The sequence below is a fragment of the Narcine bancroftii genome, chromosome 4 (assembly GCF_036971445.1).
Source record: "Narcine bancroftii isolate sNarBan1 chromosome 4, sNarBan1.hap1, whole genome shotgun sequence".
NCBI lineage: Eukaryota > Metazoa > Chordata > Chondrichthyes > Torpediniformes > Narcinidae > Narcine > Narcine bancroftii.
Genome location: NC_091472.1, coordinates 311450917 through 311463874, shown reverse-complemented (window position 1 = coordinate 311463874; position 12958 = coordinate 311450917). Strand labels below are relative to the sequence as shown.

The 12958-nt window shown below is 47.4% G+C and overlaps 1 protein-coding gene across 1 annotated transcript; it reads right to left on the bottom strand.

Annotated features, from left to right (window-relative positions):
- Positions 1-378: 378 nt before the first annotated feature.
- LOC138760208 (beta-crystallin A2-like) lies at positions 379-10976 on the bottom strand. The gene is made up of 4 exons (XM_069930551.1): positions 10816-10976; positions 8180-8321; positions 5416-5558; positions 379-526 (listed from the first exon to the last, which is right to left on the bottom strand). Exons 1-4 carry the CDS (start codon positions 10971-10973, stop codon positions 379-381), a joined length of 591 nt encoding a protein of 196 aa, XP_069786652.1. The 5' UTR covers positions 10974-10976.
- Between the last annotated feature and the right edge of the window lie 1982 nt (positions 10977-12958).

Sequence of the window (12958 nt, the reverse complement as noted above, 5' to 3'; positions counted from 1 at the left end):
TCACCACCACCACCATCTCCACCACCACCACCACCATCACCACCACCACCATCACCATCTCCATCACCATCACCACCAACATCTCCACCACCATCTCCGTAGCACCATCACATAAGCACTTAAGAAGATCTCATTCCAGCTCTTGACTCTCACATGTTTTTCCTCATTTGGTGTCCATCTTCATTTAACCCCATCACAGGATAAACACGTCTCTGTTCAAAGTATTTGAAGGATTATGAATCAACAAACTAAAGTATTTTGCAAGATGCATGTGTTTTATTATTCAGTACAGTTCCTTTTCACAGGCAGTTAGTGTCATTTGCCTTCCCCTGTTCCTCCCCACAATCCTCCCAAATGGTTGGTGGCCACTTCGCCCATCTAGTGCTGGACTCTGCGGATGGATTGCAGCTGGTTGGTGTGTGCCTGGGTGCTGTATTCATTGTAGTTCTTGAATTCACCGTTGTGCCGGTCCCTCTCAAAGATGTACTGATAACCTCTGTATCCTGGGTACTGGTATCCAACCCAACTGTAAAGGCAAGAACATGATTGTTGCTTATTGTAATGTCATCCACTTGGGAAGGACTACCACACCTGATCATCTATTCCAGGCCCCACTACTGGGACAGCATGGTTCTCGTAGCAGTTAGCGCACGCCTTTATAGGACCAGCGGTCGGGTCCAGGGTTTGAATCCCCCGTTGTCTGTAAGGAGTTTGTACATTCTCCCCATGTCTGCATCCCCACAGGATCCGGTTTCCTCCCACCATTCAAAACGTACCGAGGATTGTAGGTTTATTGGCTGTAAATTGGGCTGCACGGACACATGGGCCAAAATGGATTGTTACTGTGCTGTATGTCTAAATTAAAATCTAAATTTTATTTGTGCATCAATCAACAAAGGTTAGTTTGCACATGTGGCAGGTAATCAAGAATGCAAATAGAACATTTGCCTTCATAGCCAGAGGACTTGTGTTTAGGATTAGGGAGGTTCTGCGGCAACCGTACAGGATCCTGCTGAAGCCGTGCCTGGAAAACTGTGTGCGGTTCTGGTCTTCTTAATTTGAAGATTCAGCATTCCTTTCAAGATTCAATTTATTGTCAAGTTATAAAAACAGAATCACTTTACACAAAATTGCTTTTGCCTGCTGTAAGGTAGACAGATTCGTCATCGGCAGAAATTGCCTGAAGTTCCTCTCGCATTCAGAGAAAGAGAAGCAAAAGAGAATCTCCCTCAGAGTCATCGAACAACCGTCGATTCATTTCCAGCACTCCTGCAGCCTCTGCCACCACACAGAGTCCAGTCAAAACCTGAGCTCCACATGCTAACTTCTGATACATTAGGAACATTTCAAAACCCTCGCCACTCTCTTGCATCCCAGTTCCGGTACCTGCTACCCTTTCAGCCAATTTTGAGCCAATCCCCAGCAGTCCGGAGCCTGGCACAAATCCCCTGACAGCAATGTTCGACGGCCTGCAGCCTCCATGGGTTCCTTGCCTCGAGTCGCCAGCAGCCTGCTGCCTGTGTGGTTCCTTTAGTCGCAGAACCCCTCACTGGTCCTCTGCTTCTCCTTCTCAGAGGGGGACGGGGTGGGTGGGGGGGGGGTTGGTCACCCCTGTTTTCTGGTGACCTGCGCCAGTCCTCTGGTTTCCCTAGAATCTGCAACCCCTTGTGGTTGTTGCCAACCATAGGCGCTGCCATCTTGGGTCATGGGATCTTAAATAAAACTACCGTCAGCTCCTTTAACAGGCTGTTCAGAGCCAGTACGGAGCTGATGGCAAACAGTTGGACCCTGAGGGTGCGCCGTACCTCCACTCCCCACTCTCTGTGAGTCCGCACCAGGGGCAGCACTAATGTTACAGTGGCTCCCACAGTGCCACCATTCTTGCTTTGAGAAAGGATCTACTGAATGAGAGAGAAGCAGGGCAGACGTTTCCACAGGCAGGCGAAGAGACATAGCCTCAAGATTTGGGTGTGGAATTCTCCGCCCCAAGGACCAGTAGAGGCTCCTTCATTAAATGTACTTAAGATGCAGATAGACAGATTTGTGAAAAATAGGAAAAACCCAGAAAAATCCCATGCGAGGGGAAACAGGCGGGCACGTGGAGCTGAGTCCATGGCCGGATCACTCAAGATCCTTTGAATGGTGGAGCAGTCTCGTTGGTCAGATTGCCGACTCCTGCTCCTGTGTTCTTGAGCTGACTTTGTAAAAAAAATGAATTTTTTTAAATCGAGACATGCAGCATGATAACAGGCCATTCCAGCCCACAAGTCCAATTTTACACCCTCCAGCCCTGAAATGTTTTGAAATTGGAGCCCCCACCCCCGGGGAAGACCCACGCAGACACGGGGAGAACCTACAAACTCTTTACAGACAGCGCAAGATTCAGGCCCCGGCCCCAATCACTGGCGCTGTAAAGGCATTGCACTAACCGCTACGGCGTCAACTGTGCCGCCTCCTGTGTGTCTTTGGGAATGCTTTGTAACAAGGCCTTCCCCAAGGATATGGATGTGGCAGGACAGTGGTTAAACTAGTTACTGGGCCCCAGCTTCTTCCATCTTTTATACCTTTAATTTCACTAATTCCATCTTAGTTGTGACCAAAGGTTCACAGCCGAAACATTGCAGCATTGTGTATTTCTCTGATAATTTTAAGTTAAGTGCTTTTTTAATTTCGACCCAGCACGGCAACAGGCCCTTCCAGGCCTCCCCAATACCCCAATCAACCTACATCCCCCGTGTGTTTTTGAAGGGTGGAAGGGAACCGGAAAACCCACAAAAATTCCATGCAGACACGGGAAGAACATACAATCTCCTTACAGACAGCACCGGATTCGAACCTGGGTCTCTGGCACTGTAATAGAGCTGCGCCAACAGCCGTGCCAGCCGTAAGGCAGAGACCTGAGTTCAGCACCCACTAAGGCAGGTGCAGAAATTAAATTCCGTCCACAATCTGGAATTTGAAACTAAGTGGTCCTTGGATGGGCATTGAAAAGTTGGCCAGGCAAAAATGACCAGTTTTGGGTTGGGACCCTTTGCAATAATGAGAATTGTCTTGCAGAAACATCTAGCTAATTTTTGCCTTTTACATGTGATTATGGCTGTCTCTTTATCAGGAAAATCTGCTTTCCTTTTCCAGCCATGTGACTCCACACCTATCAATTAGTTCAATTCTGAATGGCTGCAGGAGACCTTTCTCAAGAACCCGTTGGGGAAATAAATGGAGGTGTTTCTGGGTGCTTAAATTTTAAAAACAAATAAGTAATAAGGAAAAAGAGGTAAATATAATAGAGACAGAATCGGACATTTTGCACAAACATGCTGGAGAAACTCAGCAGGTCACGCAGCGTCCACAGGAAGGAAAGGGTCACCAAGACTTTGGACATGGACCTTTGTTCGGTACAGGCAGGTTCTTGAATAAAATGGTCGGGAGAAGAAGGAGTAGTATGGAGGAAGGGGAAGGGAGAGAGCCCAGGATAACAGGTCATTGGTGAATACCCCTCCCTCTTCACCTTCAACTTCTGCCCTCTTGTTTCACATTCCTCTACCATAGGAACAAGACTGTCCTTATCTAGCTCCCTCCCCATGATTGTATGTATCTTTAATAGATCACTTCCAACGCTACAAGGACGAAAAAGTGCCAGCCTATCCAATCTCTCCTCATAACCCAAGCTGACCAGACCCAGAAATATGACCATAAGACATAGGAGCAGAAATAGGCCATTCAACCTATTGAGTCTACCCTATCATTTAATCATGAGATGATCCATTCTCCCACAGCCCCACTGCCCGGCCTTCTCCCCATAACCTGAGATCTCTGCCTTAAATGCACCCAATGACCTGGCCTCCACAACCGCCGGTGGCCACAAATTCCACGGATTCACATCGGTGAAGCTTGCTTTTTAATATTTGAGCAAAATAGAAGCTGCTGGAGAAGTTCAGTAGCATGAAGTGTTGATCAACCCTCCAGCAGAGTGATTTTGTTCCAGAATCTGCAGCCTTTCTCGTCCTCCTCGTTAAGGTTTGATTTAGTTAACTAACAAAGTTTAAGTTCCCCACGTTGAGATTGAAACTGGCATCCCCTTTCAATATTCTTCAGTAGCTTGTCCATCATGGGACCGCACCCCATCATTATTGTTTAGCGCTGTGTAACTGACATCAAAGCTCCTTGGAGGATGAAGGGATATTTGAACGTGTGGCAGATGGGAAAAGAAGGATCTGTCAGAACAGAGAGCAGCCACCGATCACTGGACCATCAGATCCCGCCCTATGGAGGACAAGGAAACCTAACCGTTGGCACACAGGAGATTGGAGATGCTGGAATCTGAAGCCAAACCCAGTCCATTGGAGGAATTCACCAGATCGGCCAGCATCAGGGAGAGACTTCAGGGTTTCAGCCCGAACCGTCAACCATCCTTTTTTCTGCCTCCAGCAGATTGTATTTAAATCAAATTAGATGAAGTACAATAATTTCTGGTGATTTCTGCTGTAAAGCTGCTTGCCTGAGTTTACTGAATAGCCTGCATAATTATCGTGCTAAATGACTGAGTAATAAACCTGCAACCTGATTCCCATAGAGTCATTTAGTTGAACAAAATGCAACACAAGAACAGCCTCTACTTCCTCAGGAGTTTGCGGAGGAGCTAGTGGAGTTGTTCAAGTGAACCGGTATGGACTTGAAGGGCCGACATGGCCTGTTTCCGTGCTGTAAACGGTTATATGGTTATATAAGAAATAGGAATATCTGGCCCGTCGAGTTTGCTCGGCCATTCAATAAATTCATGGCTGATCTGACCGTGGACTCAGACCGACCTATTCCCTTTGTCCTTAATTCCTCTATTTTTTCAAAAGTCTATCCATCTGTGTCTTAAATGAGACTGTTTCTACTCATTCTGACACGGTTGGCATAGCAGTTAGCGCAACACCTTTACAGCGCCAGCGATCGGGACTGGGGTTCGGATCCCACGCTGTCTGTAAAGAGTTTGTACGTTCTCCCTGTGTCTGCGTGGGTTTTCCCCGGGGGCTCCAGTTTCCTCCCACCCTTCAAAAATGTGCCGGGGGTGTAGCTCATAGGCTGCAACGGTCGGTTACCGTGCTGTATGTCTAAATTTTCAAAAAACTTGAAGAATATGCAGATTCACTATTCTCCAGGAGAAGCAAATCTTTGTCTTATGTCTACTGGCCTGAATCTTGAGGCCATGTCCCCAAGTTCTATTCTCTAAATGTGATTCCTTGCTGAAAGCCAAGAACACAAAGCTGTCTCCACTGAAGTGGAAGACCACAGTTGCTTCCTTGTTGACCATACCTGCACTCAGAGTGGAATGCACAATCAATCCCTTGGTCAAATCACCACACTCTCTCCTGGTGGTGGGGGGGTAATGGATGGACAACACTGTCCCCACAACCGCTGGTTACTTACGCTCCAGACTGAACCTTGATGGAACCGACCTCCTTGCTGCACCAGCCCATACCCTGCAGGGAAGGGTAGTCATCGCAAAGCTCAAACTTGCGGCCCTGGAAGTTCTCATTTTCATACAGGGTGATCTTGCTGTCATTGTGACTCTGAGAGAGAGAGAGAGAGAGAGAGAGAGAGAGAGAGAGAGAGAGAGAGGTGGGGGAGTGGGGGTGGGGGTGGAGAAAGAATTACTGCATAGTGAATCTCTATAAATATGACGAAGTTTCTAAAGGACTACAGATATTACGAGTCTAATCTCAGAGCTTTCACCATGGAGCTCGTTCATGTTGCCATTGAATTCTGATCATAACTTATGGTGGGTGCCTGGAATGCATTGCCAAGAGTGGTGGTGGACGCTGATACAATAGGGACATTCAAAAGACTTTTTGACAGGCTCATGGATGTAAGAACAATAGAGGGGTTATGGGTGTGAGGGAGGGAAGGGTTAGATTTGTTTGTGGAGTAGATTAACAGAGGTCGGAAAAACACCAAGGCTGGAGGGCCTATACTGTGCTGTAATGTTCTCTGATGTACATTCCGTAACGTACTCCAGTCTGTATACTTTCTCACACACAATATATTGCAAACTTTATGTGCTGCCCAATGCGTGAATCTTGTCATGCTTGCAGCACAATGGTGCAGGTGGAAGAGCCACTGGCTCACAGCACCCAGAGTCCAGAGTTCAATCCTAACCTTGGGTGCTGCCTTAGGGTTTTTGAACGTCCTCCCTGTGAGCTCGTGGGATTCCTCCCACGTTCCAGAGATATTCAAGTTTTTATGCCGTGTGAATTGACCCTGCTATGTGGTGGGTGAGTGGTAATTTTTATGCCGTGTGAATTGACCCTGCTATGTGGTGGGTGAGTGGTAGTATCTGTGCGTTAATTTTTAAAAAAATTAAATTCAGACATACAGCACGATAACAGGTCATTTCGACCCATGAGCCTGTGCCGCCCAACTTACACCCAACTAATCGACACCCCTGGTACATTTCGATGTACACCAGTTCAAATTATCCTGCATGTCACATATCTCATCCTCTGCCTTTTATACCAAGATTAACAGTTGTTGTGTGGACCCTAATTGGATGAGGCAGAGGGTGGGGAAGAAGGCATATGGAACATTTGCCATCGTCAGTCAGGCCACTGAGTTCTCCCTGTGTCCGCGTGGGGTTTCCTCCAAAACCATGCCGGGGGTGTCGGTTAATGGGGTGTTAACTGGGTGGCACGGACTCGTAGGCCGAAATGGTTGGGATATTTATCCCTGGAGTGCAGGAGGTGGAGTGAGGGCCTAATGGAGATTTACAAAATCATGATGGACATTGATAAAGGTAGGGTCGTTGCCTTTCCCCCTCCCCCCCCAACCGAGTAGACAAGGGAGCATAGATGAGGTGTGAGGGAATGATTTAAAGGGAACCTAAGGGAAGCCTTCTTCACGCAGAGGGCATTAGGTACATGGAATGACCTGCCGGGGAGGTGGTAGACGCGGGGACCTTTATAATGTTTAAAGGACATTTAGGTATATGGATAGGAGAGAAAATGTAGGGTAATGGGTGTGAGGTAGGGAAGGTTTAGATCAATGGTTCTCACCCTTTCTCTTTCCACTCACAGCCCACTTTAAGCAATCCCTATGCCATCGGTGCTCTGTGATTAGTAAGGGATTGCTTAAGGTGGGATGTGGGTGGAAAGAAAAAGTTTGAAAACCACTGTTATAATCGTCCCTCATTGACTCGTTATGTGCAGAACTCCAAAGGAAATGGGCCAATAACAATTATTTTCAAGCCAAATATTTCAGTAACAATTGGGTCTATAGCAGTGATTCTCAACCTTCCCTCCCCACCCACATCCCACCTTAAGCAATCCCTTACTAATCACAGAACACCGATGGGATAGGGAATACTTAAAGTGGGATGTGAGTGGAAAGGAGAAGTTTGAAAACTACGGGTATAGATTGTTGAGTAGGTTTATATAGGTTGGCACAGCGTCGCAGGCCGTAGGTGGGTGTTCTATTAGTTTGAAAACTACGGGTATAGATTGTTGAGTAGGTTTATATAGGTTGGCACAGCGTCGCAGGCCGTAGGTGGGTGTTCTATTATCGAAAGGTTTAGAGAGATATGGGCCGAACACAGGCAAATGTGTCTAGCTTGGTCAGAGTGGGCCGAAGGGCCTGTTGTAGAACTGTACCAGGTATCGGGGACAAGCACGCGAGAGGTTGCCGAGGGCACTGAAGGCTTCCTGCTCATGTCAGAGGTTTGGACCGAAGACTGTGGGGCTGTGGAGGCTGCAGGATCACTGGAGGTGAATCCACGGACCCTCAGTGACTCTGGTGGGTGGGGGGGGGGGGGTGGGCAGGACACTATCTTTTTCTTCTCTTTCCCTGACTATAAGGCAATTTCTGCTGATGGCAAATCTTTGCCTTATGATAGAGTAAAGGAAATTTCATGAAATATTGCATTTTCTTTATTACATGACAGTAAAAGAATCTTGAATCTTGAAATTTAAAGCCTTGTGGAAGCTATAAACTGTTACCTGAGCCTTGGTGTTTTGCTTTCTGTGTGCCAGGGAGTAAGGAAAGGTTTGTGCAATCAGTTATTTTGTAAACTGGAATTCAACGACCTTTTGCACAGAGGCGATTATCTCTAAACATCACTACATTTTGACCATCATTAGGCAAGGTGGTTACATAACTGCTAGAGGCAGAGGGTTAGGGGAGAAGGTACCAGAGGACTTACAGCACATTTGATGGGGCGGAAGGAGAGTAGATGTTCAGTCCTGTAGCCGCTGTTACCACTCCACGCCTCCCAGCGGGGATAGTCTCCCTTCTCCAGAATGAACTGCTGCCCTTGGAACTCCGGATACTCGTAACCTGCCCAGCTACGGAGAGACAGAGCGTTCAATTATCCTCCCGCCCGGACGAAGCTGGGAGCGACAACAACTTACATTGACGCAGCACTTTTATTGTCGCACATTGTCTTTCGTCAGTCAGAGCGTTTTGTACAAGTGTTGGGAGATCAGGAGTCAGGTGCACAAGACGTTGATGAGGTCCCATTTGGAGAATTGCATTCCGATTTGGTCACCGTGATGCAGGAACGATGTCAAGTTGGAGAAGCTGCAGAGAAGATTGATGAGGATGCTGCCAGGGATCGGGGCCTGAGCTACAGGGAGAGGTGGAGCAGGCTGGGGTTTTATTCCTTGGCACGCAGGAGGGTGAGGGGAGATCTCACAGAGATGGACAAAATCATGACAGGAATAGATCAGGTGGATGCAGTCTTTTGCCCAGAGTAGGGGAATCAGTGACCAGTGGACAGAGATTCAAGGTGAGGGTGGAGAGATTTAACAGGAACCTGAGGGGTAATTTTTTTACACAGAAGCTGCTGGGTGTATGGAACAGGCTGCCAGCTAAGGTGGTTGAGGCAGGTTCAGTCAATTTTCACACAATTAAAAGAACACACTCACTCGTTCTTAGAACCATAGAACACTATAGCACAGAAACAGGCCCGTTTGGCCCTTCTAGTCTGTGCTGAACCATTTTTTTTTGCCTAGTCCCACTGACCTGCACCCAGTCCATAGCCTCCCATCCATGTACCTCTCCAAATTCCTCTTAAATGTTAACATTGAACCTGCATTCACCAGCTCAGCTGGCAGCTCATTCCATACCCCCACCACTCTCTGTGTGAAGAAGATATCTCTCGTGCTCCCGCTAAACTTTTCCACTTTCACTCTTGTCCTCTGGTTGGTATCTCACCTCTCCTCAGTGGAAAAACCCGACCTACATTTACTCTGTCTGTCCCCCTCATCATTTTAAATACCTCTATCAAATCTTCCCTGATTCTTCTACGCTCCAGGGAACAAAGTCCTAACCTATTTAACCTTTCCCAGTCATTCAGTTGCTGAAGTTCTGGCAACATCCTAGTAAATCTTCTCTGCACTCTTTCCTGTAGCTAGGTGACCAAAACTACACACAATACTCCAAATTTGGCCTCACTAATATCTTATACAATTTTATTAAAACATCCCAACTCCTTATACTCAATACTTTGATTTATGAAGGCCAGTATGCCAAAAGCTCTCTTTACAGCCCTGTCCACCTGTGATGCCACTTTCAGGGAATTATGTATCTGTATTCCCAGATCCCTCTGTTCTATCGCACACTTCATTTCCCTACCATTCACCATGTACATCCTTTCTTGGTTTGTCCTTCCAAAATGCAACACCTCACACTTGTCTGCATTAAATTCTATCTGTCATCTTTCAGCCCATTTTTACAGCTGGTCCTGGTCCCTCTGCAAGCTTTGAAAACCTTCTTCGCTATCTGGTACACCTCCAGTCTTCGTGTCATCTGCAAATTCTTCTGTACAAAAGTGGCATCGACCCTCTTTATTCTTATCTGCCACTCCCGCTCTTCTTCTTCCCATAAAACACCTCTCAACCAAGCCTCCCTGCCCCTTTCATTGGATCTCTGCCATACGGGTGACTGCGAGGCTCCTAATCTCCTCCTCCTGCAACCCTGCAGCTGCGCACACCCACCCCCCCCCCCACCATTCTGACCCGTACATGCTCATTACTACTTTCGTGAATCTCCCTGGATAGCTCAACAGCGGAGACCGGCACCACTCCCGACTCACTTAAGTACGCGACCGCAACAGTACTATTGCAACGTTTAAGGGAAAATTGGACCGATGAATGGAAAGGATGGGCCAAATGCAAGCAGGTGGGACAGCATGAGCAAGTTGGGCCGAGGAGCCTGTATCCACACTGATACTTTAGGACTCCATGAGTAAAATGTCCTAAAGTAATTTTGAGGTCAATTAATTTGTTTTAGAGCTATCAAGGATAGCAAAGGGGATCAGTTTTAGCAAGTATTTTACAGGAGGAAAGAAAAGATAAATATTTTAAACATTTTTGGAGATACAGCAGGGAAAACCCCTCCCTCCCTTATCTATCTTGTATCTTATCTCCTTCCCTCATAATCTCTTGCCTGTGGGCCTACGTTCTTCCTCTTGCCTCTCCACCCCACACCACCATTTTATCCAGACACCTGCCTAGATCTTGTTCATAGCTTGGTGAAGGACTCAGGCCTGAAAGGTTGGTGATGTATCTTTATCGTTCCTATATAAAGAACGCTGCGTGGACTGCTGAGTTTCTCCAGCATGGTCATTTTACGGTTAAGGCACATCTGGCCCACGAGCCCACGCTGCCCAAATTCACCCTCTAATCCTCTTTGGAATGGGGGAGGAAACCGGAGCACCCAGCAAAAATCTTGTCATGTTCTCTACCCTACCAGTGGATAGGGGTCTTACTGTGAAGGATGGGCTGAGTTGGGGGAAAGCAGTGCCCTGGGAATTGAGCTTAAAGATTGTGTGCTTACGGTCCACATTCAACCTTGATGGATCGGATCTTGTTGAATCCTCGCTCCATGATGTTAGGGCATTCCAGCTTAAACTCGCAATGTTTTCCCTGGAAGTTCTGCTCTTCCCAGACAGTGATCTTCCACTGTCCCATGACATCCATTCGTTGAGTTGTCATCTTGAATCGTACTGTAACGGCAATAAGGCAAGTCAATTTCCATTCATACTGAGGAGAGATCTCCAGTGATCTTCCTGGATTCATCACACCATTCTGTTCATTATGCCTTTATCTGCATTGTCTCCTGGCTCTGATGCATTGACTTGGATCTCCCAGTGGCCACCAATTTCAATTTCCCACCCTATTCCCTTGTCGACATGTCTGTCCATGGTCTCATGCACTGCCACACTGAGACCACTGCAAATTGGAGGAATATTCCATCTGGGCATCCTCCAACTGTATGGCATTAACGTTGATGTCTCCAGAATCTGGCAGTAACCCCTTGCCACATATTTCTCAATAGCCACTTTCAGGTGCTTGGACGCAGATAATGCGCCTGCAGACATGGCTGGGGGAGTGCAGCTGAGATATTCAGGTGGCCGCGGAGAAGACGCCTTTCTGTCACCTGAACGTGCCGGCTGAAGGAGAGCCACATCTGAGTGAACACCGGCTCCAGTGGACTGTGGCCGTTGTCCCACTGCTGCTTTCAGGGGCAACAGGGGATTCTCGGAGCCAGAGGACCTACCTACAGGAGGAGGGTTAGGTAAGTGCTCCTCCTGGCAAGGTTCTCCACTTTCAGGTGCCCTCCCAACAACCACATAGGGGTTGAATATGTGGCTTTACAGCGAGGACTTTGGCCACCTGAAAGTGTGGCCTTATGTTCCCTCTCTTCTAGCTCTCTCTCTCTCTCTCTCTCTCTCTCTCTCTCTCTCTCTCTCTCTCTCTCTCTCCTTTCTCTCTGCCTTCTTTCCTCCAGTTCAGTTTTCAGTGCCCAAAACCATACCCCCTCCCTCAGTCAATTCTCACCTTCCCTCTCTCCTGTGTCCTATCCATATCCAATTAACACCTTTGGTCTGGTTGGACTGTGCTTCTCCCCTTCCTTTCTTCCCTTCTCCCCATCCTTTTAATTCAGTTGGTACTCATACCTTGAAGAAGGGCTCAGGCCCAAAACATTGGTTATATATCTTTACCTCCTCCAGCATTTCTGCGTTTTTACTATAGCATCTGCAGACTTTCCTGTTTCACTCCAGGATCTACCTACGCCCCTCACTCTCCTCATGTGAGACTAAATCATACACGATGTCAGGTTTGCTTCCAAGCTTGAGACCTCCAAGATCAAGAAGGTCGAAGAAAACAGATGCGTAAGAGCCCATCACGCCCCCCCCCCACCCCACAATCAATCGTCCAATGGAAATAACTTCCCTCTGACGACTATGCCTGAACCAGTTGTTGCTTGAAATCCTTATCCAGTTTCTCCTCCCAACTTTCTCTGCTCTCAGAAGAACTACAGCCTTTATCAATAGTCCTGGTAGCATGTCATCTCTGGAAGACGTCTCAAGAATTATTTCCACAATGACCAGGGATGGTTGCAACATTCCAGCTGTAACCTAATCATGATTTTATAAAAGTTCATCAGAACTTCCTTGCACTTGGTCTCCAAGGCTTCTTTGAAATCTGCCATCCCACAAACCATTGACTCAACCCACAAAATTAATCGTCAACCTTCTGACCCAGAGCTCTTCATCGAGACTTCATCTGATCCTGATGAAGGGTTCCAATCCAAAATGATGGCCATTTGTTTTCTCCCACTGATGACCCTCTAAGTTCCTCCAGCCCTTTGCTCCATCATCTGCCGTTCTCCGGTGTTTCTCTAATTCCTGCACCCTGTTTAATATTGGAATCATTTTGCATACCTCATTCTTGCTCTCAGATTGCGTCACTCTGCACTTCTCAGCTTTAAACTTGCGGAGTAAGGTCCTCGTGCTCTCTTGTCGACCGGTGACAATGTAACCCAGACCACAATCTCTGAAGGGTCACAAACTCTGGTGTGCGTGAGAGGCGATCATGGGTCTTACCTGACTGCGGTGGCTGGATCCGGAGCGGTCGCTGTGGAGCTGCTCCAGGCAGGCGAACTCCCTTTTATAATCCTGCCCATTCACCCATGG